The sequence below is a fragment of the Macaca thibetana genome, chromosome X, assembly GCF_024542745.1.
Source record: "Macaca thibetana thibetana isolate TM-01 chromosome X, ASM2454274v1, whole genome shotgun sequence".
Taxonomy (NCBI): Eukaryota; Metazoa; Chordata; class Mammalia; order Primates; family Cercopithecidae; genus Macaca; species Macaca thibetana.
In genome coordinates this window covers 103251569-103277166 of record NC_065598.1, presented here as the reverse complement: position 1 = coordinate 103277166, position 25598 = coordinate 103251569, and the positions used below count along the sequence as shown (strand labels likewise).

Here is a 25598-nt window from a genome sequence, read left to right as displayed (position 1 = left end):
CCCCCTCACCTCCTGCATCCTCAGGACCAGAGAAAAAGCTCAGCAGCTCCCTAAGTTGGTGCCTCTATACAAGATTTTTTTCATGTAAGTTGGGACTGCTAGTCCTGGTCTTCTTTCCAGATTTGGATACCAAGTGTTTTCTGCTATAAGTGTTAACTTGTATATTAATCACACGTTGCCCTTAACAACCTGAAGGCATTAAAATCATAAAAAGCCTGAAATCCCAGAAAAGCATCATTTTCCTATTGCCATGCCCTCCTGCCATCTCATCCTTACTAGTTCTCAGTTGTGGGGGAGGACGAAGAGGCCTCTAGAAGGGAATCTGGTTATTGGAGGTACCTCCCTTACAAAAACTTGAAGTGAGGCTGAGGGGAGGAAGCTTTGCATTACTGCCCTAGGGACCACCACTCATAGAGATGTTGAGTAAACACATTCTATGTGTGAAAAGCAGCCATTACATTAGGTCAGGAAATAAAGGCAGCCTGCTACCCTTATGTTAGTCTGTACCTCCAGTCTTCAGACAGGTGTTCAAGGGCAATCATGTAGCTATCACAACTAGAGTTTCTTGTCAACTGTGCTCGCTGCAACTCCACTTAGCTTTGGTGCTGCCTCCTCCTCATGCCCTGGCAGGTCTGCTTCTGCTACTATCCCCACAGTCAAGAACTGCTTTGAGGCTAGGCATCGTGGCTCACACCTGAAATCCCAGCGCTTTGGGAGGCCGAGGCAGGTGGATCACCTGAGGTCAAGAGTTCGAGACCAGCCTGGACAACATGGTGAAACCCCATCTCTACTAAAAATATAAAAATTCACCAGCTACTTGGGAGGCTAAGGCAGGAGAATTGCATGAACCCGGGAGGCGGAGGTTGCAGTGAGTCGAGATCGCACCACTGCACTCCAGCCTGGGCAACAGAGCGGTACTCGGTCTCAAAAAACAAAAACAAAAAATGGAACTGCTTTGAAAGGGATCAAAGTTGGGGACTGGGCCTTTTTTGAATAATCTCAAAAGCTCATCCTAAGAAATGAATTACCCAAAAGGGCCCACAAGAGAGATCTTAATGTCAGAATATTCTGTAACAATGAGACCTGACCCACTGATTCAATACTTTAGGAAATAGCATGATGAGCAAGTGAAGGCATTGGTGCTTCACATCAGCTTCCCCCAGAGCAAAGATCTGAGATTAAAGAGGTCTAGAGGGTTAGAGGCGCACATTTCATAATATACTTTAGTCCCTCCTGAATCACTTTTGTCAAAGAGCTAGTTGTAAAGTAGAAATCCCGATATCCAACCAAAGCAAAAACAAAATAAACAAAAGTAGACTTGGGCTTCACAAATAAGGAAGCACTCTTCATGAAGCTCTGGAGCCATGTAGCTTCCCAAAGTAAAAGAGCACCCTTATTTGATGATGGGCCAAGAAACTCACTTAAGGCCGCCATGGCGGCTCACGCCTGTAATCCGAGCACTTTGCGAGGCTGAGGTGGGCGGATCACTTGAGGCCAGGAGTTTGAGACCAGCCTGAGCAACATGGCAAAACACTGTCTCTACTAAAAATACAAAAATTAGCCAGGTGTGATAGTGCACACGTGTAATCCCAGATAACCTGTAATCCCTCTCAAGGCTGAGGCAGGAGAATCACTTGAACCCAGGAGGTGGAGGTTGCAGTGAGCCAAGATCGAGCCACTGCACTCCAGCCTGGGTGACAGAGCAACAGAAAGATGAAAGACAAGACAGACAGACAGACAAAGAGAGAAAGAGAAAGAGAAAGAGAAAGAGAAAGAGAAAAGAAAAGAAAGAAAGAAAGAAAGAAAGGAAAGAAAGAAAAGTAAAAGAAAGGAAAAGAAAAGAAAGGAAAGAAAAAAAGAAAAGAGAAAGAAAAAAAAAAGAAACTTAAAATTTTGGAATGCACAATAATTCATCCTTAAATTTTGTACATTTACCTTCTCAAAATAGTTCTTATTTAGAAGGGATGAAAGTAAATGCCCAGCCAGGCACGGTGGCTCATGCCTGTAATCCCAGCACTTTGGGAGGCTGAGGCTGGCAGATCACCTGAAGTCAGGAGCTCAAGACCAGCCTGAACAACATGGAGAAACCCCATGTCTACTAAAAATATAAAATTAGGTGGGCATGGTGGCACATGCCTGTAAATTCCAGCTACTCAGGAGGCTGAGGCAGGAGAATTGCTTGAACCCGGGAGGCGGAGGTTGCAGTGAGCCAAGATTGTGCCATTGCACTCCAGCTTGGGCAAGAGCGAAACTCTATCTCAAAAAAAAAAAAAAGAAAGAAAAAAAGAAAGAAAGAAAGTAAATGCCAAACATATGTCAATTACTGATGAATGGAGGGAAATGATCACATTTGGCAAAATTAGTTCAAAATGAATAAATCACAGAAACTCTCCTCCCATAAGAAAATACCTAATTTGGATCTTCAGGAATAAGAACTAGAAATCCAGCAGACATTATACATGCTATAATTTAGGTATACTGCACAGAATTACACCCTATCACATTCTCAGTAAACTCCAGACATCTTAGTCTTGCAGTTGAATAAATCTGCTGCCAATGTCTTCTCTTGCCTTAACAATGAAGCTAATGTAGTTTGGAAACAAATAAGAGCTATCATTGGACAGTGAGACATCTATCTAAACCAAACTTTCAGCAGAGAGATCAGTATAGATTATGATACAGACGCTAAATCACACAGGTACACACACTTTATTAGTTTCCTCTACAAGAGACAATAACATCAATCTTTAACAGGAATCTCAGTTCATTTGAGAGGCCAAATAAATCCAAATGAAGATGAAAATTAAATACTTAAATTAATCAAAAGGCACTACGATACCACCTAAAACCTACTGACTCAGCGGCAGTAGGCTAAGGAAGATCAAACTACAACACATCATCTAATGTAAATGTTAGCAATTACATAGCAGGAAGCATGTTTGCTTTCCAGAAGACTATGGTACAATGTTCATTTGGGCCCAAGAGGATATGTGGCCAGGAAAGGATCAAGATAGATGAAGGTAAAGCCAAATCGAAAGGGATAGGTACAAAGGAGACTCCAAGCTACATAGTCAAGCAGATGGCGATGGATCAGGCTTCTTCCTCCCAAGAAACATTTGCTGCACTGTGCTGCCTCCCCCCTCAACCACCCCCCACCCAATGTCTGCTCAAGCCGAGCTGTCTGCTCCTGCCTTACAGGATGCTCAGCTACCAGAACTAGGTTTGGGGTTGCCCAGGGCTCTTGCTATAATTTAGCATAGACCTTGGGGAGAACTGGTCACACATGGGTTGCTTTTGTTGCTAGTTGTTCTCAACAAAGAAAACACTGAAGCATTTACATGCAAAGTAGTCTAAGCTTCTCCAATTACAGTCAAACACCCTCACACAACATCCTCAAAAGTCTGAAATCTTGCAGCAGCTGAGCTACAGTTAAAGCTGCAAGGCTCACAGAATTATCAAGGAAGCCAGAATGAGATAATGCAGGTAGGAAGTCCCAGCAGTTAATCTCAATCCGTCTTTCCCCAATTCGGACAAGCTCTAATATACCTGATGTGGGATGTAGAAAGCTACACTGGAGCAAGTCGGGTCTTCTGCTGAATTTGTCATCTAATACCAAGGGGAAACAAGGGGTGGGGTGGATTTTATTCTCAAAAAGCCTCAGAAGTTACTCTATTATAAAGGGACATGGCTGAATAGGTAAGAAACGGATTCTCCATTGTGAGTTCTCCTGATGGCTTCTGCAAGGATCATAGAGATGTCAATCACCTAGAAAGGCAGGAAAGGAAATCAGGTTAATATCATATGGTCAGAGATGACTGGCCAATTTGCAGACACTGATGAGCAGCCAAGCAAGTGCCCTTCCTCTTAAAACTACAACACTGTGCTGTTTCCCTGTCATGAAGCTGCACTCAGCTATTCTTCATAACATTTTTAAGATAGCCACTTAGGGCTGGGCACAGTTGCTCACACCTGTTAATCCTGGCACTTTGGGAGGCCAAGGTGGGCAGATCACTTGAGGCCAGGAGTTGGAGACCAGCCTGGCCAACATGATGAAACCCCATCTCTACTAAAAATACAAAAATTAACCAAGCATGGTGGTGTACGCCTATAATCCCAGCTACTCGGGAGGCTGAGGCATGAGAATTGCTTGAACCCGGGAGGTGGAGGTTGCGGTGAGCCAAGATTGTGCCACTGCACTCCAGCCTGAGTGACAGAGCGAGACTCTGTCTCAAAACAACAAAACAAAACAGATAGCCACTTAGGAAAGAGTCAAAATGCTAATGGAGAAAAAACGCTGACTCTGGTTCATCAAAATTGCTGGGCATTGTGGCTCACACCTGTAATCACAGCACTTTGGGAGGCCAAGGTGGGAGGATCACTTGAACCCAGGAGTTGAGACCAGCATGGGCAACATGGTGAAACTCTGTCTCTACAATAAAACAAAAATTAGCCAGGTGTGGTGGTGGTGTATGCCTGTAGTCCCAGCTGCTTGGGAGGCTAAGGTAGGAGGATCGCTTGAGCCTGGGAGTTTGAGGCTGCAGTGAGTCAAGATCAGGCCACTGCACTCCAGCTTAGGCAACAGAGTGAGACCCTGTCTAAAAAAAAAATGGTGGTGGGTTCGCATTTTAAAATCCTTATGAATAGGCTGGGCACGGTGGCTCATGCCTATAATCCCAGCACTTTGGGAGGCCGAGGTGGACGGATCACCTGAGGTCAGGAGTTCGAGACCAGCCTAAGCAACATGGAGAAACCCCATCTCTACTAAAAATACAAAATTAGTCGGGCATGGTGGCGCATGCCTGTAATCCCAGCTACTCGGGAGGCTGAGGCAGGAGACTCGCTTGAACCCAGGAGGCAGAGGTTGCAGTGAGCCGAGATCGCGCCATTGCACTCCAGCCTGTGCAACGAGAGCTCCATCACAAAAAACGCCGTCTCAAAAAAAAAAAAAAAAAAAAAAAAAAAAAAAAAAAAAAAAAAATCACCTGTAATCTCAGCACTTTGGGAGGCTGACACAGGAGGATAGCTTGAGGCTAGGAGTTTGAGACCAGCCTGGGCAACATAGGGAGACCCCGTCTCTACACATAATATCAAAAAAATTAGCTGGGCATGGTGGTACATGCCTGTGATCCCAGCTACTTGGGAGGCTGAGACGGGATGACTGCCTGAGCCTGCGAAGTTGCGGCTGTAGTGAGCTTTGATTGCGCCACTGCACTCCAGCCTGGGCAACAGAGCAAGATCCCTTCTCAAAAAGAAAAAATAAAAAGAATGACGATAATCCTCCAATTACACATATTAATTTCAAAAAGCTCATAGATTAATGTAAACATTTTTAATTAGGCAAGGCCTTGTTCTTTTAGTGCAAGAGCACTCAAACTTTAGTGTCTAACAATTACTTGGGGAATTACTTTAAAATACTGGTTCCAGGACCTCTGGTTTTATAGGTCTTAGATGGAGCAAAGGAATCTACATCATTTTAATAAGAACCTTAGGTCCAGAGCACACTGAGAAACACTAAAGTTGGCAGAAGCGTATAATTAGTTTAAAGGTTTCACGTTATATCTACAGGGGCCGATAGTTAAGAGTTGGACAAACACATACTGTAAAGTATGAACTTGAAAACTTTAATTTGCATCAGAATCACTGGGAGAGCCTGTTAAAATGTAGAATCTTAGGCTCCATCTTCCAAAGATTCTGAGGTCTAGCAATTTAAACTTTTAAACAGGTGATTTTCCCAAGGCTTGGCAGTTTGAAAAGAAAAAAAAAGGGTGGGGGGAAGAAACAGGTGATTTTTAACTTTTAGATCACAAATTCTGATGACAAGACTAAATCCTTCAGATCAAAGAAAGATATCTTCAGAATCTAGAGATCTAAACACTTAGAAAAGTCTTGTTTTGCACAAATCTCATCCTCACCTGTATTTTGGAGCAATGCTTCATCTTGTCCTCCTGAGGTATGGTATTGGTGACTACTACTGCCTCAAAGCATGCGTTGTTGATGCGAGAAATAGCCGGACCAGAGAAGATTCCATGAGTCAAGATGGCATAAACTCTGGTGGCTCCAGCTGAGAGAAGTCTAGAGGGAAAAAAAAGTTGGATTCATCTTACTTGTCATTGCAGAATTTTAGTCAGAGAGGAGTATATTAGCCTGCTTAGGCTTCTATAACAAAATACCATATGAAAAAAATAAAAAATAAAAAAAATATTATAAGGCACAGTGGGTTAGGGGAAAAAAATTTTAAGGAAAAGAAAATACCATAGAATGGGTGGCTTAAATAACAGAAACAAATTTTTCATAGTTCTGGAGGCTTAAAGTCCAAGATCAAGGTGCAGACAAAGTAGGTTTCATGCTGAGGCCTTTTCTCTTGGCTTGTTGGTGGCCACCACCTTGCTGTGTGCTCAGATGACCTCTTTGTGTGAGTGTGTGTGTGCACGAGCACGTGTGCGCATGGGGAAATGCTGGCCAGTTCTCCAGTATTCTCTTCTTGTAAGGGCATTCATCCCATTGTAAGGGCTCTGCCCTAGTGACCTCATCTAATCCTAAATATGTGCCCCTCAGGTAACTCCAAATACCATCACATTGGGGTTAGGCCTCAACATACATGAATTTGGGGAGGACACAATTCAGTCCATATCAAGAAAGAACTGCACTAAGAACTTATCTGAATGGGTCTGAATTAGTGTAGAAGGACTCTGGCACAGACTGCTGCACTCAACAAAATCCACTTCCTCTTCTTTCTGGGCACACAGCTGAACTACATTTCCCAGCCTCCCTCATATAGTTCAGTGTGGCCATGTGGCTTAATTCTGGCTGTTAAAATGTGGGCAGACACAGTGTACACCAGTTTTTGGTTGGACTTACAAAAATCTTCCAGGGGTAATCCTCTGTGTCCTTTTCCTTTTCTGGCTGGCCAAAATTGAAATGTCTTCCAAGGTAATCTTGGAAGCCCCATGTTAAAGATACAGCACCAAAGATTGAAAGAGTTCCTAACTATTGCTTAGAAAAAATGAGTCCAACAAGAACACTTGCATTGGAGTGTGCCATGGACAAAAAGGAAACTATCATGTTAGGGAGTTGATCTGTTATAGCAACTAGTATTCCCTTACTTGCACAAGGATGAAATGGGTTTTATGAATGTTTACTCCAGGATCCCAAACCAAGAATCATTCAGCACCCCAATTTTGTTTTTAGCACCTTATTATGTGCCAGGCACTGTGCAAGGCACAGATACAAGAAAGTTTAAAAAAACCCTTCTCAGGGCTGGGTGCTGTGGCTCACAGCTGAAATCCCAGCACTTTGGGAGGCTGAGGTGGGAGAACTGCTTGAGCCCAGGAGTTCAAGGACAGCCTGGGCAACATAGTGGGACTCCGTCTCTACAAAAAATAATAATAATAAATAATTACCCAGGTGTGGTGGCACGTGCCTGTAGTCCCAACTACTCAGGAATCTGAGACAGGAAGATTTCTTGAGCCTAAGATTTCAAGACTGCAGTGAGCCATAATTGTACTACTACACTCTAGCCTGGGTAACAGAGTAAGACCATGTCTCAAAATAAAAATAAAAGTAAAAATACCATTCTAAGAAACAATGCTACTCATAGTGGCTTGGATTGTAAGTAATGAGGGGCCACTTAAAATATTAAAGAGTGATGGGATCAAACCTCAGTTGCAAGAAGATTAGCAAGCGTGGATAGATGGAGTGGGGAGGTGAGAGAATGGTGTCTGGCAATGGAGAACAGAGTGGGGAGGCAGTTTAGAACAGTGCAGGCAAGAGATGACAAGTAACATAAACATTAACCTGTCACAGGATTAGAGTGAAAAAAAGAAGTAATATGAACAAAAGTAGCAGCCGGTAAAACAGTCGAGAAGTAAGACCAAGGGTTCCAGCTTAGGTAAAATATAAATACGAGCACACATGCCTGTCTGCTCAGGATTTTTACTTTAATTCATTAAAACAAAAAGCAATCGCATGTAGAATACTCAGGGTGATCAAAAAACTTTGGTAATCAGGCGATGGTTGTCTAACATTGTGAATATAGTTAATGTCATTGAACTGTACACTTAAAATAGTTAAATGGCAAATTTTGTTATATATAGCTTAGTACAACATAAATTCAAAAAAAAAAAACTAAGAAAATCTGAAAAAAAAATAAGAGTACTCAACAATTTCTATGTATTATAATCTAAGCCTTGGGTGATAAAAAATCTCCCAAAGTTACTTATCCCCTCAATTTGGTTCCAAAAGGAATCAGCAGGCTGAAGACATTCAGACAGCAATTGCTAGCTTTTTCCTTCTAACTACCAGCCCCATCAATCCACACTTACTTGTCAGCTGCATGGCAGATTGTGCCACAAGTGTCAGCCATATCATCCACAAGGATGGCCACCCGATCCTTCACATCTCCCACAAGCACCATGCGGTCCACTTCATTGGCCTTCTTCCGCTCTTTGTGAATCAAGGCAAAGTCCACATTCAGCCTGTCTGCAATGGAGGTCACTCTGCAAAACAGAGGGTGTTCATATGTATGTGTGGCTTCTAAGACAAAAGAAATGGACTAAAGAGGCTGGTGTGGTGGCTCACGCCTGTAATCCCAGCACTTTGGGAGGCCGAGGTGGGTGGATCACAAGGTCAGGAGATCAAGACCATCCTGGCTAACACAGTGACACCCCATCTCTACTAAAAATACAAAAAATTAGCTGGGCATGGTGGCGGGCACCTGTACTCCCAGATACTCAGGAGGCTGAGGCAGGAGAATGGCATGAACCCGGGAGGTGGAGCTTGCAGTGAGCTGAGATAGCACCACTGTACTCCAGCCTACGCAACAAAGCGAGACTCCGTCTCAAAAAAAAAAAAAAAAAAAAAGGACTAAAGAATGAGCTTGTTTTGGGGAGGAGAATACTCCATGAAACCAATAGTTCCCAGGGCTGGAAGAAAGCAAGCAACTATCATTGACTTCTCATAGGCAAATACCACAAACTGGGTTTTATAAACCAATGCCTCCATATCTCAACAGAAGCTTATGAATGTACTGATCAAACTTAGATGAGTATTCATTCTGGGTAGAGGACAGACACCCTCACCAGTCCTGGGAAGCAGTATAACGCTAAGACACGCATGTTTATTTAATGGATTGGCAGTAGAAGGAATGAGGAAAGAATTAAATAATGCCAGGAGTACACAGACTGTCCCAATTCCCATCATGGAAGACCCGTGACTGGGGATGTGTTGAGAAGAGAACCTGACTGGCAGGAGAGGAGCAGCATCCAGCCTGTTCCAATGACTGTGCCCTCATCACTTCCCTCAGTGCTGTTCGCAAAACATCCATCAACTGTCACCGTCAACTGTACCTGGACACCAAGCTTGGGAGTTTCTTTTACAATTGCTAGACAGAAAGTTATACCAATTACCCAGACAAGCTGGACATCTCATCATTCGGTCCAAAGTATCTTCTAATCAAAGAGAATTCTTATTTTTCTTATTACAAGAGAAAATAAACCAGACTAGAAGGTGGGATAGAAGAAAAATTTGTCTTTTGACAAAGTACCATATAATTCAAACAAAAATCTATTCAGTGTAAATGACAGTGAGCTGCCCAGTGGCATGCCTGTCCGTGCTCCACTGTGCCATCTCCGTCATGTGTGAAGCAGCCCATGCTTGGGGATTTGTCCTGTTTTTTAATGTAGAACTGAACAAACTATAGCATTTTGTCCTGTTTCTCTTGTGACTATGGTCACATGAGTTTTTGCTGGATAAGTGAGAACCTGTGACCACATAATAAGGTTTGAACCATAATCTAGGTAACGTTTGTACCTTGATCTAAACCAACCATACCCTGTACTCTCCACTACTACTGCATAAGCACATAACATTAATGGTAACCAATTTGCTTGGAATGATTACTTATCCAAGGCAAATTCATGATCAATTAGTTCAAGTATCCCAAACCAAACATACTCAAAGGTCAACAAATTCAGTGACCAACAAAGCATCAAAAGGGCTAGAAAAAGTAACTCTCTACACCTTTTCACGAGAGAACTACTGTACAAATGAAAATCACACAGGAATCTCTACCTACTCCCCAAACCCTGCCAAGACTGAAGTGATAGACACCCAATTGGAAAATACTCCATCACTATAAGACAATGATAATGAAAAAAACAAATCAGGTAGCAATAAGTTGTCTACTAAAGGCAGTTTTCCTATACCCACCTTTGGAAAGAAAATCCTGCCTATTTCAAATGTGACTATTTTCTAAGTCCCATAGAAAGATATGAAAATAATGACCAACAAATTAAATATGACAACTACTAGCTGTGGGGATGTTTCTTAGGCTGTCTCTAGCTTTACAGATGGTAACTAGCAATTACATGGGACTCACCAAGCCATATATCTGGCTGGATAACAGAACTCAAGTTCTCAGCTTATCGGTTCTGTTGAAGTTACTGAAATAAAAGAGGTTGTTGAGAAACAGTCATTGAAGATTTGAATGGCTTTCAGAAAGTTCTGAATTAGCTCTTCCTAATCATCTGTGTTTTGTAGCTTTTCACTCTATTTCCACAAGAAGAAGAACATGTGTCACACTTTTGAATGCATTACTAACGAGTAATCCACTAAGGAAATCAAGAGCTCTTACTCTGCACCATGTGAGCTGCAAAGCACTGTAACTGGCAATCCCTGGCAATCAGTTTGTTTAAAATGTTAAGATCTTGGCTTTAAATAAAAATATCACGCTTTACTTTCCTTCCTGCTTAATATTTTAATCCCAAGGATCAAAATGATCTAACCAACAGCATTGTAAGTGGAGTGTAAAAGCGAATTTGTCCACCAATACGTGGTTCAATAGCAGCTGCTATTCATTAGAAAACCACATTTTCTACCCTTCCCAAAAGGTTTATAGCTGTATTGCTAGCTCTGTAGTGCCAAGTTACTCATAAGTTATAGTCAAGTCCATAATATGATGATTTAGGACCCCTTTTCTGTCTTGTCTTCCAAGTAGTAACTCAGGACAGTAAAAGAGGAGAGGGTAAAACTATATTCAACCCATGTGCTAGCTACTTATATCCATTCAAAAATACTTAAAAACTGCCACTTGGATAGAAAAACATCACTTTGTGACACAACCATCTGAAAGATTTTCCCAGTACATTGGGAACAATACTAATTTCAACCATACCTCTTAGCTCCACCAGCATCAGGTGAGACAATAGTGCAGTTCCTCCACTCAGAGATATTCTCCCTTATCCACTTTAGGACAGCCGGCTCTGCATACAAATTGTCTACTGGGATATCAAAAAAGCCCTGTAGAAAGAAGCTGGATCAGTTTTGCTTCACTTTACTTCTCTTCCATTTATAAGTGGCAAACACAAAGTAGTAACTCGCTCAGGGAATGTCTTACTGCAACATTCAAACCGATGGGAAGGCAGGTCCAGTGTGGTAGATTATAAAAGCCTCCCTGAATCTGGGCTATGTGAGAGATCCCAGCCAAGATCAACAAAGTCAGCCCTTAGTCAACCCACAACTGAACATAGGAACGTAAGTGAGCCTTTGTAAAGAATGGCTAAGTCCAGAAAAAACCATTAAGAACTGCCAAGTCAACATGCAGACTCAGTGAATTAGTAAATACTGCTTTATGCCACTAAATGTTGGACTGATTCGTTAAGGAGTAAAAGCTAATGGATAAACCAGTTAGAGATGCTATGGTATATAAACTTAATGGAAGCTACTTATAATAAATGGTCACAATGAATAATTAGAAATCAGGAGAGCTGTGTTCTAATTCCAGGTGATACAAATTAGTTGTATTTCTCAATTAAGTCATTCCTTTTCATAAAAGGAATACAGTCCCTATCCAATGTACCTCATTGAATTCCCATAAGCTTGAAATGATGATTTGAAAAATATCTTTGAAAAAATATAAAATAAAGGTGGTATTCCACCCCCCTTACTTTGGGTTTATGCTGGAAAGCAGGCTCCAATATCTGTGGCTCTAAATTTAAGACCATGAGGCCAGGCACAGTGGCTCATGCCTGTAATCACAGCACTTTGGGAGGCTGTGGTGGGCAGATCACTTGAGGTCAGGAGTTCGAGACCAGCCTGGCCAACATGGTGAAACCCCATCTCTACTAAAAGTACAAAAAAGTTAGCTGGGCCTGGTGTCGGGTGCCTGTAATCCCAGCTACCTGGGAGGCTGAGGCAGGAGAACCACTTGAACCGAGGAGGCAGAGGTTGCAGTGAGCCAAGATGATGCCACTGCACTCCATGAATATTAAAGGGGAATAAGAATGATAATAATTAACAATAACAGCTCCTATCTATGAGTACCTGTCATGGGCCAGGCATTATAATATGAATTTAATGTTTTATACTCACAATAATGAAAAAGTATATGTTCAGAGAAATTAAGTAACTTTCCCAAGCTTACAAAGCTAGTAAATACCAGAGCCTTTATTCAAAGTAGTTCTGATCCCAAAGCCTATGCTCTTGCCATAAAACTAGACTGCCTCCCTATCTAACCACCTGAAATGACTAAGATCATGAAGTATGCTTAAGGTGAACACATTTAAAATGTTGTTAACATCTAGTTTATTTCAGATGTACTTGGGCACAATTTTTGGCTTCTCTGTGGTCTTCACCATCATCAGTCTTTTCCTCCCACCTTTCAAACACCAATATTTAGCTTCCACTGATACCTGAATTTGAGAAGCATGTAGGTCCATGGTGATAATATGATCTGCACCTGCTACAGATAGCATATTTGCAACAAGCTTAGCTGAGATTGGTGCCCGGCTCTAAATGGAGGGGAGGAAAGAAAAGAAAAACCAAAAAGCCAATTTGAAAAACAATTCATTTGCTCGAGAAAGTATTTATTGTGTACCTACTATGTTAAAGGCACTATGGTACCCAGAAATTCATAGAAGGAGACATGGCCATTGACTTTAAGTGGATCATAATTCAGAACAAATATTAAGTGGAACATCACTTTTCCAAATCAGGATACACTTATCAATAAAGAAAATACCTTCCTAACTTTTATTTTCTTAATTTAATATACACATTTTCATCCTATTCAAGTGTTTCCAATGCTCAATTATTCAAACTAAGCAGACTTTAAAAAATAATTTTATTAAAATCTCTTTCAACACATACATATGTAAACCTTTAACACCTAACATGTCAGGGTTTGAAGATACATCACAGAATAGATATTATAGTTTCCTTTGTAAATTACATCACTACTTACTCATCTGGTGGTCAACTTTCCAACAACTATGAACTCCTCAAATAAAACATACTTGCCGCACTGTAAAATAGCAAAGTCCATGCCCTTTACTTTTTTTTTTTTTTTTGTAGAGACAGTTGTGCTCTATCGCCCAGGCTGGAGTGCAATGGCATCATCTCAGCTCACTGCAACCTCCGCCTCCCGGGTTCAAACAATTCTCCTGCCTCTGCCTCCCAAGTAGCTGGGACTACAGGCGCATAGCGCCACGCCCGGCTAATTTCTTTTGTATTTTAGTAGAGACGGGATTTCACAGTGTTGCCCATGCTGGTCTTGAAACTCCTGAGCTCAGGCACTCCTCTTGCCTCGGCCTCCCAAAGTGCTAGGATTACAGGCATGAGCCACTGCGCCCGGCCCATGCCCTTTACTTTATACTCTGTTGGAATAAAAATATCTGACCTTCTTCGAGGCATTGTATGTAAAATTGGGCATTAATTACAATAGACTTGCAAAGTTTTATGTATATGCCTTATCCTCTAATATACCAGATAAAGTAAGATATATATATAGTTTATCTATCTATCTATCTATCTATCTATCTATCTATCTATCTATCTATCTGTCTATCAGATCAAGTATTCATGTAACAGACTTCAAGTTTTATGAAGAGGTCACAACTAGGATCCCAATCTTACACTTTGAAAGGATCTACCATAATTTTAAAGTATACTCCAGTACTCCAGAGGAGTTGGTGCTTAGTCTTACTGATACAATTAAAAATACCAGTGAGCTAACTGAAAGTTATATATGTATCACTGTAATAAAACACAGACTACAAATGTGTTGCTTTATACAAACCAATTATATTTCTATTGTTTTGAAGATAGGGTAATACCTAAGAAAAGGTGATTTTTAAAATTCCCCCTAAATATATATTTGATAATTTTGGAATTTATTTGTGATCTGGGGCAAGTGCTCCTGCTTCCTCTGCTCAAAAAATAAGATTCTGCTCCAGGCCGGGTGCAGTGGCTCAAGCCTGTAATCCCAGCACTTTGGGAGGCCGAGACGGGCGGATCACGAGGTCAGGAGATCGAGACCATCCTGGCTGACACGGTGAAACCCCGTCTCTACTAAAAAATACAAAAAAACTAGCCGGGCGAGGTGGCGGGCGCCTGTAGTCCCAGCTACTCGGGAGGCTGAGGCAGGAGAATGGCGTGAACCCGGGAGGCGGAGCTTGCAGTGAGCCAAGATCACGCCACTGCACTCCAGCCTGGGCGGCAGAGTGAGACTCTGTCTCAAAAAAAAAAAAAAAAAAAAAAAAAAAAAAGATTCTGCTCCTACCTTATCTTTCTTATCCTGCCGGGCATAAGGGAAGCATGGGATGACTGCAGTAACCCGGCTGGCTGAAGCAATCTTGCAGGCATTAATCATGATCAAAAGCTCCATTAAATTGTCATTGATTTCACCACAACCACTCTGAACGATGTAGACATCCTCTCCACGTACACTTTCACCAATTTCCACACTACAATGAGGAAAGAAGGACAACATGAAATAGATTTTAAACCACTGTATTGTCAGACCTCCATATCCATAGGGTCCACATCTATGGATTCAACCAAGTGTGGATTCAAAATATTTGGAAAAAAAATTGCACCTGTATTGAACATGTACAGATTTTTTGTCACTATTTTCTAAATACAGTATAACAACTATTTACATAGTATTTATATTGTATTAAGTATTTTAAGTAATCTAGAGATGATTTAAAGTATATGGCGGGGCTGGGCACAGTGGCTCATGCCTATAATCCCAGCACTTTGGGAGGCCAAGGTAGGTGGATCACTTGAAGTCAGGAGTTCGAGACCAGCCTGGCCAACATGGCAAAACCATGTATCTCTACTAAAAAAAACAAAAATTAGCCGGGCATGGTGGCAGGTGCCTGTAGTCCCAGCTACTCGGGAGGCTGAGGAATGAGAATTGCTGGAACTCAGGAGGCAGAGGTTGCAGTGAGCTGAGATCACACCACTGCACTCCAGCTTGGGTGACAGAGTGAGACTCTATGTCTAAAATAAAATAAAATAAAATAAAATAAAATGAAACAAAATAAAATAAAATATATGGGAGGGCCTGGCATCATGGCTCAGCACTTTGGGGAGGGCGGGACAGGGTAAAAGGAGGATCATTTGAGCCCAGGAGTTCGAAACCAGCCTGGGCAATACAGTGAGACCCCATCTCTACAAAAAATAAATAAATAAAAATAAAGTATAAGGGAACATGTGCATAGATTATTTCATACGGCCAGGCGCGATGGCTCATACCTATAATCCCAGCACTTTGGGAGGCTGAGGTGGGTGGATCACCTGAGGTCAGGAGTTCAAGACCAGCCTGGTCAACATGATGAAACCCCATTTCTACTAAAAATACAAAAATCAGTCCGGGTGTGGTGGGTCACACCTGTAATCCCAGCACTTTAGGAGGCCGAGACGGGTGGATCACCTGAGGTCAGGAGTTTAAGACCAGCCTGGCCAACATAGTGAAACCCCGTCTATACTAAAAGCATAAAAATTAGCTGTGCATGGTGGCACGCGCCTATAGTCCCAGCTACCAGGGAGGCTGAGACAGGAGAATCACTTGAACCCGGGAGGCAGAGGTTGTGGTGAGCCGAGATCACGCCACTGCACTCCAGCCTGGGCAATAGAGTGAGACTCCGTCTCAAAAAAAAAAAAAAAAAAAAAAAAAAAAAAAATTAGCTGGGTGTGGTGGCAGGTGCCTGTAGTCCCAGCTACTCAGGAGGCTGAGGCAGGAAAACTGCTTGAACCCAGGAGGCGAAGGTATATATATTACACTATTTCATATCTGCAGATTTGGTCTTGGGACCAATCCCCTGTGGATACTGAGGGAAGACTTTACTATACTTCAATAGAAAATAAGGTCTAAGAAGAACAGCTTCCCTACTAGTATGCTGTGAATAGTTACAGCTACATGTGGATATTGATCACCCAGGCTTCAGGAGATCCTCTGAAGGAGCCTCTATACCAGAAGCAGTTCACTGCCTTAGTTTACTCCAGTGTACTATACAAATGTTATCATTTTCTATGGTAATATTTTCTACTGTTACCATGTGACATACATGAAAAAGATTCATGAAATGGTTGGCACATGTTAGTCTAAAGTACTTACAAATAACTGGACCACAATTTTAGCAGGTGGCCTGTATCTCATTTCATATAGGTACATGTGATGTATATAAAATTTGATGCATCACCTGTTACTGTTACAGAGTCCACAAAAAGCCAAAAAAAAAAAAAAAAAAACAGTAGAAATATCATAAGGAGTGAATCACTACCGTTCTATAATAACACTTTAACAGAAGACAGTACCACCTCTACCGTATTGGCAATTTACCCAGTAAATACTAAATGTTCATATGCTCATCACTGTACTAGGTGCTAGGGAAACAATGGTGAATAAAATGTGGTCCTTGCCGTCATTCTGTGTTAACTGTACTCTGGTTCAATTACTAAGTAACTAACTCTATAGGGATTTACTCTAAGTATGAAGTAGGGCTATATTTTACCACAAAAGTTTCAATACCCATATTTGGGTCTCTACCAAGAAAAACCTATCATCTAGAAAAAAAAAATCACCTCTTCCTGTTCACCAGATTTGAAAAAAAAGAAAATAATTTTAAAAATTTTAAAAATCACTTTAGTGATACCTCAAACAACACTATATTCCCAATTAATCCTCTAGGTGAGGTAGGGGAGTATGTGTGTATATAGACAAGTAGATCAGAATGGCTGACAATACCTACTGAACAAGAGAAAAACTTCAGTTCAAATCAAAAGGCAATAGAGTTATTAAATAAAAGATCTGCCAGGCGCGGTGGCTCACGCCTGTAATCCCAGCACTTTGGGAGGCCGAGAAGGGTGGATCACGAGGTCAGGAGATCGAGACCATTCTGGCTAACACGGTGAAACCCCGTCTCTACTAAAAATACAAAAAATTAGCCAGGCGCGGTGGCGGGCGCCTGTAGTCCCAGCTACTCGGGAGGCTGAGGCAGGAGAATGGAGTGAACCCGGGAGGCGGAGCTTGCAGTGAGCCGAGATCGCACCACTGCACTCCAGCCTGGGAGACAGAGCGAGACTCCATCTCAAAAAAAATAATAATAATAATAAAAAAATAAAAGATCCATACTTCTATCTCACTCTAAGCACTATCTTCTGTGTGGCTTCAGGAACCACCTACTGTCCTATTTCTGTCACGATCACTTTTACCCACCCTTCTCTCCCCAAACAAAACATCAAGGAGAATTCCAAAAGGGACTTATATGAAAACTGGCAGAGGCAATTCTATTGCCAGAAGAAGCTGACGTAGGAGATAATTATTTATTTATTCCTTTCTAACCCAAGATGAAAGGGAGCTGGGAGTGGTGGCACACGCCTGTAATCCCAGCTGCTCAGGAGGCTGAAGCAGGAGGATTGCTTGAGCCCAGGAGTTCAAGTCTAGCCTGGACAACACAGGAAGACCCTCATCTCAAAAGCAAGAAAAGACAAATGGGGTTAGTTTATATTGTAAAGCAAGAAAAATAAAAGCAAGTGAAAAAAAAAAATCAAACTAGAAACCCATTAAAAACAGGGAAGCTGAGATTCCTGGCAGCCAGAACAAAAAAGAAAATGCACTAGTTCAGGATAAACCTTTTTTAAGACTGGACGCAGTAGCTCATGCCTGTAATCCCAGCACTTTGGGAGGCCAAGGCAGGCAGACTGCCTGAGCTCCCAATTTCAAGACCAACCTTGGCAACATGGCAAAACCCTGTCTCTACCAAAACACACAAAAATTAGGCGTGGGGATGTGCATCTGTAGTCCCAGCTACTCGGGGGACTGAGCTACTGAGGCAGGAGAATTGCTTGAACCTGGGAGGTGGAGGTTACAGTATGCGAAGATGAAGCCACTGCACTCCAGCCTGGGTGACAGAGCGGGACTCCGTCTCAAACAAAACAAAAAAAAACAGGCAGTGGTCATTTCAAGGGACTTTTGGGACTTTTTCAGGTCTTTTTTTTTTTTGAGACAGAGTCTCGCTCTGTTGCCAGGTTGGAGTGCAGTGGCACGATCTTGGCTCACTGCAACCTCCACCTCCTGGGTTCAAGTGATTCTCCTGCCTCAGCCTCCTGAGTAGCTGGGACTACAGGCGCACGCCACCGCACCCAGCTAATTTTTTGTATTTTCAGTAGAGACGGGGTTTCACCATGTTGGCCAGGATGGTCTCGATCTCTTGACCTCGTGATCTGCCTGCCTTGGCCTCCCAAAGTGCTGGGATTACAGGTGTAAACCACCGTGCCTGGCCCAGATCTTTCTTTACTACTAGCTCTGCCCTTTGAGAGATGTCAAGCTGAAAGAATCACTTTTATGTTTTATGTTGAACAACTCTGTGGTTGGGAGGCAGACGCAGGAGGATCACTTGAGCCCAAGAGTTTGAGGCCAGCCTGGGCAACATAAAGAGACCTCCTCTCTACAAAACAACTTAAAAATTAGTCAGGCATGGTGGCAAGTGCCTGTGATCGCAGCTACTGGGGAGACTGAGGTGAGAGGATTGCTTCAGCCCAGGAGTTAGGAGCCATGATAATGCCACTGTATTCCAGCCTGGGTGATAGAGTGAGAACCTGTCTCAAAAAAAAAAAAAAAAAAAAAAAAAAAAAAAAAAAAACACAAAACACCTCAGAAAATTTTAATCCTGCTCGCATTCATTCTCCATATACCAGCTCCTTGACCAAAATATCCATTTCCCTGGAGGAAAATAAAAGTCAGGCAGGCATACTGATTTCCAAACATGTATCAGAAGCTTATGGCTCTTGTTTCAGTCAAGAACACAGAATACCATCTGTGCTTCAGACATTCACTTGCCAGAGTCAGGATGTTTGATTAAAAGTTGGAGAAGAAATGAACAAACGTAGTTTGACAATTGATATTAGACAGTATAAGGGACAAGCTATTCCGCTATGTTTTTAAACCTTTATCATTATCAAGTAAGACCAGAAAACAACATTCTTAGACCACAGCGGCTTATCTCCCTTTACAAATGCCTCAACTATCAGTCAATATAAAAAATACCCACAAAATTGCTATATTGTGCATGATGTTACTCGATATCACTATTTAGAGGTCTCACCCATAAAATTCTTAGGATTTTGTGCCTGGAAATTTCTAAATAACTTTATGAAAATAAAAACCACATAATCCATTGCATATGCCTTTAACCCTCTGGCTGTCAGGAAGCCAAGGGATACAATTTAAAAAAAGTAACACTAGGAGGGGCAGGGTGGCTCATGCCTGTAATTCCAGCACTTTGGGAGGCGGAGACGGGCAGATCACCTGAGGTCAGGAGATCGAGACCATCCTGGTTAACACGACCATCCTGGTTAACACGGTGAAACCCCATCTCTACTTAAAAAAAAAAAAAAAATTTGCCAGGCGTGGTGGCGGGCACCTGTAGTCTCAGCTACTTGGGAGGCTGAGGCAGGAGAATGGCGTGAACCCAAGAGGCAGGGCTTGCAGTGAGCCAAGATCGCGCCACTGCACTCCAGCCTGGGAGACGCTCCAGACTCCGTCTCAAATAAATAAATAAATAAATAAAATAAAAAGTAACACTAAACTTTAGTAATTGTTTTATGCCAAATTGCTGCCACAATTACTGTAGTCCATGGTTCTGTAAGGCTTCTGATACCTACCTTAACAAACAGTTTGTACTTGTGATTATCAAACATACTTCAAATCCTTTCTTGAAAGCAGGTGAGATATTATTTAAAAATTAAATTATCACTGCTAATTAAAACATCAAAGGGCATCTAATATATAGCTTTAGTAGAGATTATTATTTTATTTTATTTATTTATTGATTTTTTTGAGACGGAATCTCACTCTGTCACCCAGGCTGGAGTGCAATGGTGTGATCTCTGCTCACTGCAACCTCTGCCTCCCGGGTTCAAGCGATTCTCCTGCCTCAGTCTCCCAAGTAGCTGGGACTACAGGTGTGTGCCACCACACCCGGCTAAGTTTTGTATTTTTAGTAGAGACAGGGTTTCGCCACATTGGCCAGGCTGGTCTCAAACTCCTGACCTCAGGTGATCCGCCTGCCTCGGCCTACCAAAGTGCTGGAATTGCAGGTGTGAGCCGCCGCACCCAGACAAGGTGATTATTTTTAAAATATACATATTCTAACATCACATAAGGCTTGAATAATATTTTTTTATAAATCACTTATCAAACAAAAAATATAAAATAAATAAAAATCACTTATCAGCTCACCACCCAACACAATCGCTAGTACCATTTTTGTTATTATATCACTTAATAATCAACCAACAGCTCAGCTATTTCTCAAAGCCAAACTTTTTAAAATTAAAAGCTACCTTCCGCATAGAAGGATATTTGTTATAAGGCATGTATCTAATAACTTGAAAAGGTTATTTAACTGTTTAAAAAATGTGGTGCTTTTGAAAAGATCTTACAAAAACAAAACAAAAATAGAGAAGCTTAGAAAGAAAATACATAAATAAAATAAGGTGGTGCAAGTAAACTACGTGATACTGCCTTGTTTTACTGTGTATAATTCTAATTTCACTTATTAAGACCAATCTTTCCCTATAGTAGTACTATAACATACAGACTTTGTTTGACAAAGTCTTAAAGAGTCCATGAATTGCACTCCGATTATACAGCTTGGTTCAAGAAGTCCTCTAAAAATCTTAACCTTATTCTTATGGTTTCTTCTAAGTTATGGCAGTGATTGAGAAGAACACTTGTGCCTAAAACCTGTTTGGTCCTAACATAATCTATTAAGTGGAAAACCCTAGTTCAGCAATTTAGAGAGTTCTCTTGTTCTCTCCCTCTAGTTAATGGAGTGTTCTCCAAATGGCTTTGGGCCAATCATTCTCTCAGCTGTTTTGGTGAGGCCAGAAGACTGGCTATGTCTGTCCCATAAGTGAGAAAACTAGCTTCTCTTTTCCCTTTCCTTTAAGGTCAGGCATAAGTGTATCCAATTGACATGGAATGTCAAGAAACACCCAAAGTGAATCTACAAGGTGGATAGTATTCTTAAGAAAATCTGAAGAATTTAGATTATGGAGATACTGGCAAGTGCAAAATACATGGGATGAACTAACCACAACCAGAAAATACAGCTCTCAGGAAAACCCTAGGCAACCAAAGTTCAAGTCTTCCTCCTCTCAGCTAGTACAGAATAACCAAATAAACCAAAGTTATTTACAAATATTGAAGAAAATAGAGTCAAAATTTTAGAATATCTAAAAGTTTTTTTTAAAGCCAGGTGAGAGATCTTGTCAGCAACAATTTAAAAGAACAATAATACCCAGAGCTGGGCAAGTTACTCTGCATCTTACTGTAGTTCCCTTCTCTGTAAAATAGGGATAGTAAGGGTTATTCCTCATAACAGTTTTAAGGGGATTAAACACAATGTATACTAAATGCTTAGCAGGGAAACTAGCACATGTTAGGCATTCACTATACATTAAATATTATGGCTGGGTGTGGTAGCTCATGCCTATAATCCCAGCACTTTGGGAGGCCGAGGTAGGGGAATCACCTGAGGTCAGGAGTTTGAAACCAGCCTGGCCAACATGGTGAAACCCCGTCTCTACTAAAACTACAAAATATTAGCCGGGTGTGGTGGCGCATGCCTGTAATTCCAGCTATTCAGGAGGCTGAGGCAGAAGAACTGCTTGAACCTGAGTGGCAGAGGTTGCAGTGAGCTGAGATCGCACCACTGCACTCCTGGTCAACAAGAGTGAAACTCATCTCAAAAAATAAATACATAAATATTGTTAATATTGTATTATTGCTGACGAGACACATTGGTTCAACTTTTCTGGGGAGTAATCTGGCAATAGGTATCAAAAGCCTGAAAAATGGTATCTACCCTTTAACCTAATAATTACCTTCCTAGGGATTTATTTTAAGGAAATAATCAGAAATGGTCAAAGATTTATGTTCATGGATTTTCATATAAAAGCATTAGATCAAAAACTAGAAATGTCCAGTAAGAATTTGGTTATATAAGCTGGGTGCGGTGGCTCACGCCTGTAATCCCAGCACTTTGGGAGGCCGAGGCGGGCGGATCACGAGGTCAGGAGTTCAAGACCAGCCTGGCCAATATAGTGAAACCCTGTTTCTACTAAAAATACGAAAAATTAGACGGGCATGGTGGCAGGTGCCTGTAATCCCAGGTACTCGGTGGGGCTGAGGCAGGAGAACTGCTTGAACCTGGGAGGCAGAGGTTGCAGTGACCCCCGAGATCACGCCATTGCACTCCAGCCCGGGTGACAGTGCGAGACTCCGTCTCAAAAAAAAAAAAAAGAATTTGGTTATATAAAACTATGGCATAATCATAAGGTAAGACTATATAGCTATTTAAAATAACATAAACTAGCCCACCTCAGTGGTACGTGCCTCTATTCTCAACTACTTGAGAGGCAGAGGCAGGCAGATCACTTGAGCCTGGGAGTTTGCGCATGCAGTGTGCTATGATTGTGCCTGTGAGTAGCTATTGGACTCCAGCCTGGGCAACATAGTGAGACCTCATCTCTAAAAAATAAATTAAAATATTTAATAATAAAAAAAGAAAATCATATATCCTAAGTATTAAAGGGAGAAACTGTTCAAAATATATTGCTAAGTGAAGAGAGCTATAAATGTATTAAACATTCTTGAAAAAGTGTATCTTACACAAATATCTGGGGAGTCAGAAATGATAATGTGACATTTATGTCAGGTGGTGAAATTAAGAGGCATATCTTCTCCCTTCTGTGTTCTACATTTTCCACATTTTCTGCAATACCATCACCACCCCTTCTTGTCAACATTTATTGTTGTACTTATGTTTTGGACAAGATCCTAAGAACTTTACTCCTAGCTCATTCAATCCTCATAATAACTGTATGGGTAGGTACTACTTTACAGATTACTGGGGCAAAGAAAGGTTAAGGATTCAGATCCAAGTTTTCTGATTTCAGCACTTTTAACACCCACCCCCTCTGTGTGTGTGTGTGTGTGTTTCCTAAATAACCAGACAGCCAAGGATGATCCTTATGTTAGAAGAAAAGCTACTCTGCTCAAGAAAGCATCAACTAAGAGTCACCTGGGGGAGCAGTTATAGGAAGCAGTTACCATTTCTTCAGTGTAGGAAAAACAAAGATGGGGGGAACTCCATAAAAAAAAAATTGTGATTATGTTCAATGAAGATTTCAGAATATCTAGGAACCAAGAAGTTAATGATAAAGCCAAAAACAAGGAAATCTAACCGGTCAGCAATTATCCATGTTGGACTTAATAGAAATCAATCAGTCAAAAACTAAGTTGTCCTCCCCCTCTCCTCTCCCAATATATCTTCAGGTTCTGGGGCGCTGCATTATGCAGAGGGCAGAAGGATTAACACAAGGAGAAAATAAAGCTTTCAAGCCTTCACATTTTTCCTAGACACATAGGAAAAGGATTAAATATCCACAGGGGCCAAAGAAAACCTCTAAATGAAAAACATTATTGTCCCCTAACTATATTGCCAATCACAAAGTCTAGTCCTGTTTTGTATTCTTTATTAAGGCCCATGAGCCATAATGGTTTGGAAAAATCTAAAGACAGCAGTTTGTAAGCCTCTGTTGACTAAGGTATTGCCTGGTTACAGATGGCAATGTTTACACTATCATTTGCATCACAATCAGTAGCACAATAATTCGGGAAGAAGCTGTCCATTATCGATGACATTACTTTATCAGCTGGGTCTAAAAGAGATAAGGGGAGTTACACTTGGAAATCAGTACAAAGAAAGCAAAAAAGTCAGCAAAAGCATTTAGGAAAAAAATATTCGAAATATTCTTATCCGATTATTAGGTGAAAACTTTCCCCTTAACAGATCTGTAAGATTGTGGGCAGAGCCCTGATTTAATCGATAGGGTAACAACAAAATACAAATTATACCTATCAGAAACTAAAGATCCCACACTTAGGTGGAGGGGGCACTGAAATAATCAGGTAACCAAGTTATCTCTAAAACAGTCCCATGGTGCCGGTAGAGGGTGTAAGTCAGGGAAGGAAGCAAGTTTTACTGGCAAGGCAATGGAAAAAATGCAAGATGCAATGCACTGTCCAATCCTGGTCTTCCACTACATTAGCTGTCCTCAATTATCTTTAACATTCAGGTATAAAATTGCTTCCTAAATTCCCTACACAGAGCTTAAGAAGTAGCCAAGTTCAGGATGGTCTCGGTTACTGAAAAATACGCTTTTGCATTATCTGTACCACTAGCTGCACTGGGGAAGGTCAAAGATTCCAGAATTGAGGTTTCCAAGATTTTCTGGATGGCTCAAGCTGAGATGCTGGCTATCAAGGATGCAGAGTCAACGCATCACTTTAACCAATCAAGTATATTTATGGCTCCGATTACTCAGGTGGATGATTCATAAGATGAGAAAAGCCAACGCTTGCTGATCTAAGGGAAGTCGTAATAATTTTGGCGCCTGCAGTACATAATGTCAGTTTCTCTCAACACCAAGCCGAACAGACCAACACCATTTCGAATTAAAAAGCTGCTTCTTGGACTCTAGGAGAAGAAAGACCAGGAGAGCTCAGTACGCAGGTAGGCTCTCTAAATGCAAGCTAGTCCAAGAGCTGAAGCAACCCTGTCCAGCCTGGGTGGCTCAACAGCAAAGCCAAGCCACGTGTCCCTACCGCCCTGCCTAAGCGTCGATCCCCTCTCGTCGCTCTATGCAGCCACTATCTATTGGGTCCCCCAGCCCTTGCCCTCAAATGCAGAAGCTTCGCCTCACGCTCCATCTTTTGACTCCACCCCACGGCATGGTAAGAATGAACGTGACCCTCGCGCGAGAGGTAAAATAACGGAAACAGCCCGTGGGGTACGCTAGTCACAGAGCTGCACCCTCTCCCTCCTCCCCCAGTCTGAGTTCAAGCGGCGACCCCATCCCTCCTGTCCTCCGCCGCCTGTGCAGGTGAGGTCTAGTAGGGGTCCCAACTTGGTCCTTACCAGGTCTCCTGGTTGCTGAATTTCTTCGTCACCACCTTGCCTAGCTCCAGGCCCAGGCGGTCAGCAATTTTCTGAGATAAATCCTGGTGGGAGCTGCCGCTGAAGATTTTGATATTCGGCATCCTGGCCAATTACCCTAAGCACTCCGCTAAGCGATCACGGATGCTGCAGAGACGGGAACCGAAGTCGGCCAGAGACTCAATACTAAATGCTTTGCGTTGCTACTCCGCCATCTTACATTCCCGCCCGGCGCGCGGCTCTAAATTACCCAGAGCGGCGGAGGTGGGGTCAGCAGCGAAGTCCACACCCAGCTGGCAACGATTAGCTAAG

At 41.9% G+C, this 25598-nt stretch overlaps 1 protein-coding gene across 3 annotated transcripts; it reads right to left on the bottom strand.

The window, feature by feature from the left end:
* Positions 1-2690: 2690 nt before the first annotated feature.
* Positions 2691-25591, bottom strand: PRPS1 (phosphoribosyl pyrophosphate synthetase 1). Of its 3 annotated transcripts, none has more exons than XM_050777299.1 (7): positions 25269-25591; positions 14555-14738; positions 12687-12785; positions 11171-11295; positions 8322-8495; positions 5913-6072; positions 2691-3765 (listed from the first exon to the last, which is right to left on the bottom strand). In XM_050777299.1, the coding sequence occupies exons 1-7, from the start codon at positions 25388-25390 to the stop codon at positions 3673-3675; spliced, it is 957 nt and encodes a 318-aa protein (XP_050633256.1). In that variant the 5' UTR covers positions 25391-25591; the 3' UTR covers positions 2691-3672. The 3 variants fall into 3 exon arrangements, with proteins under 3 accessions (XP_050633256.1, XP_050633257.1, XP_050633258.1); XM_050777300.1 differs by having other exon boundaries at positions 25309-25397; XM_050777301.1 differs by lacking the exon at positions 14555-14738 and having other exon boundaries at positions 25269-25349.
* Positions 25592-25598: the final 7 nt, after the last annotated feature.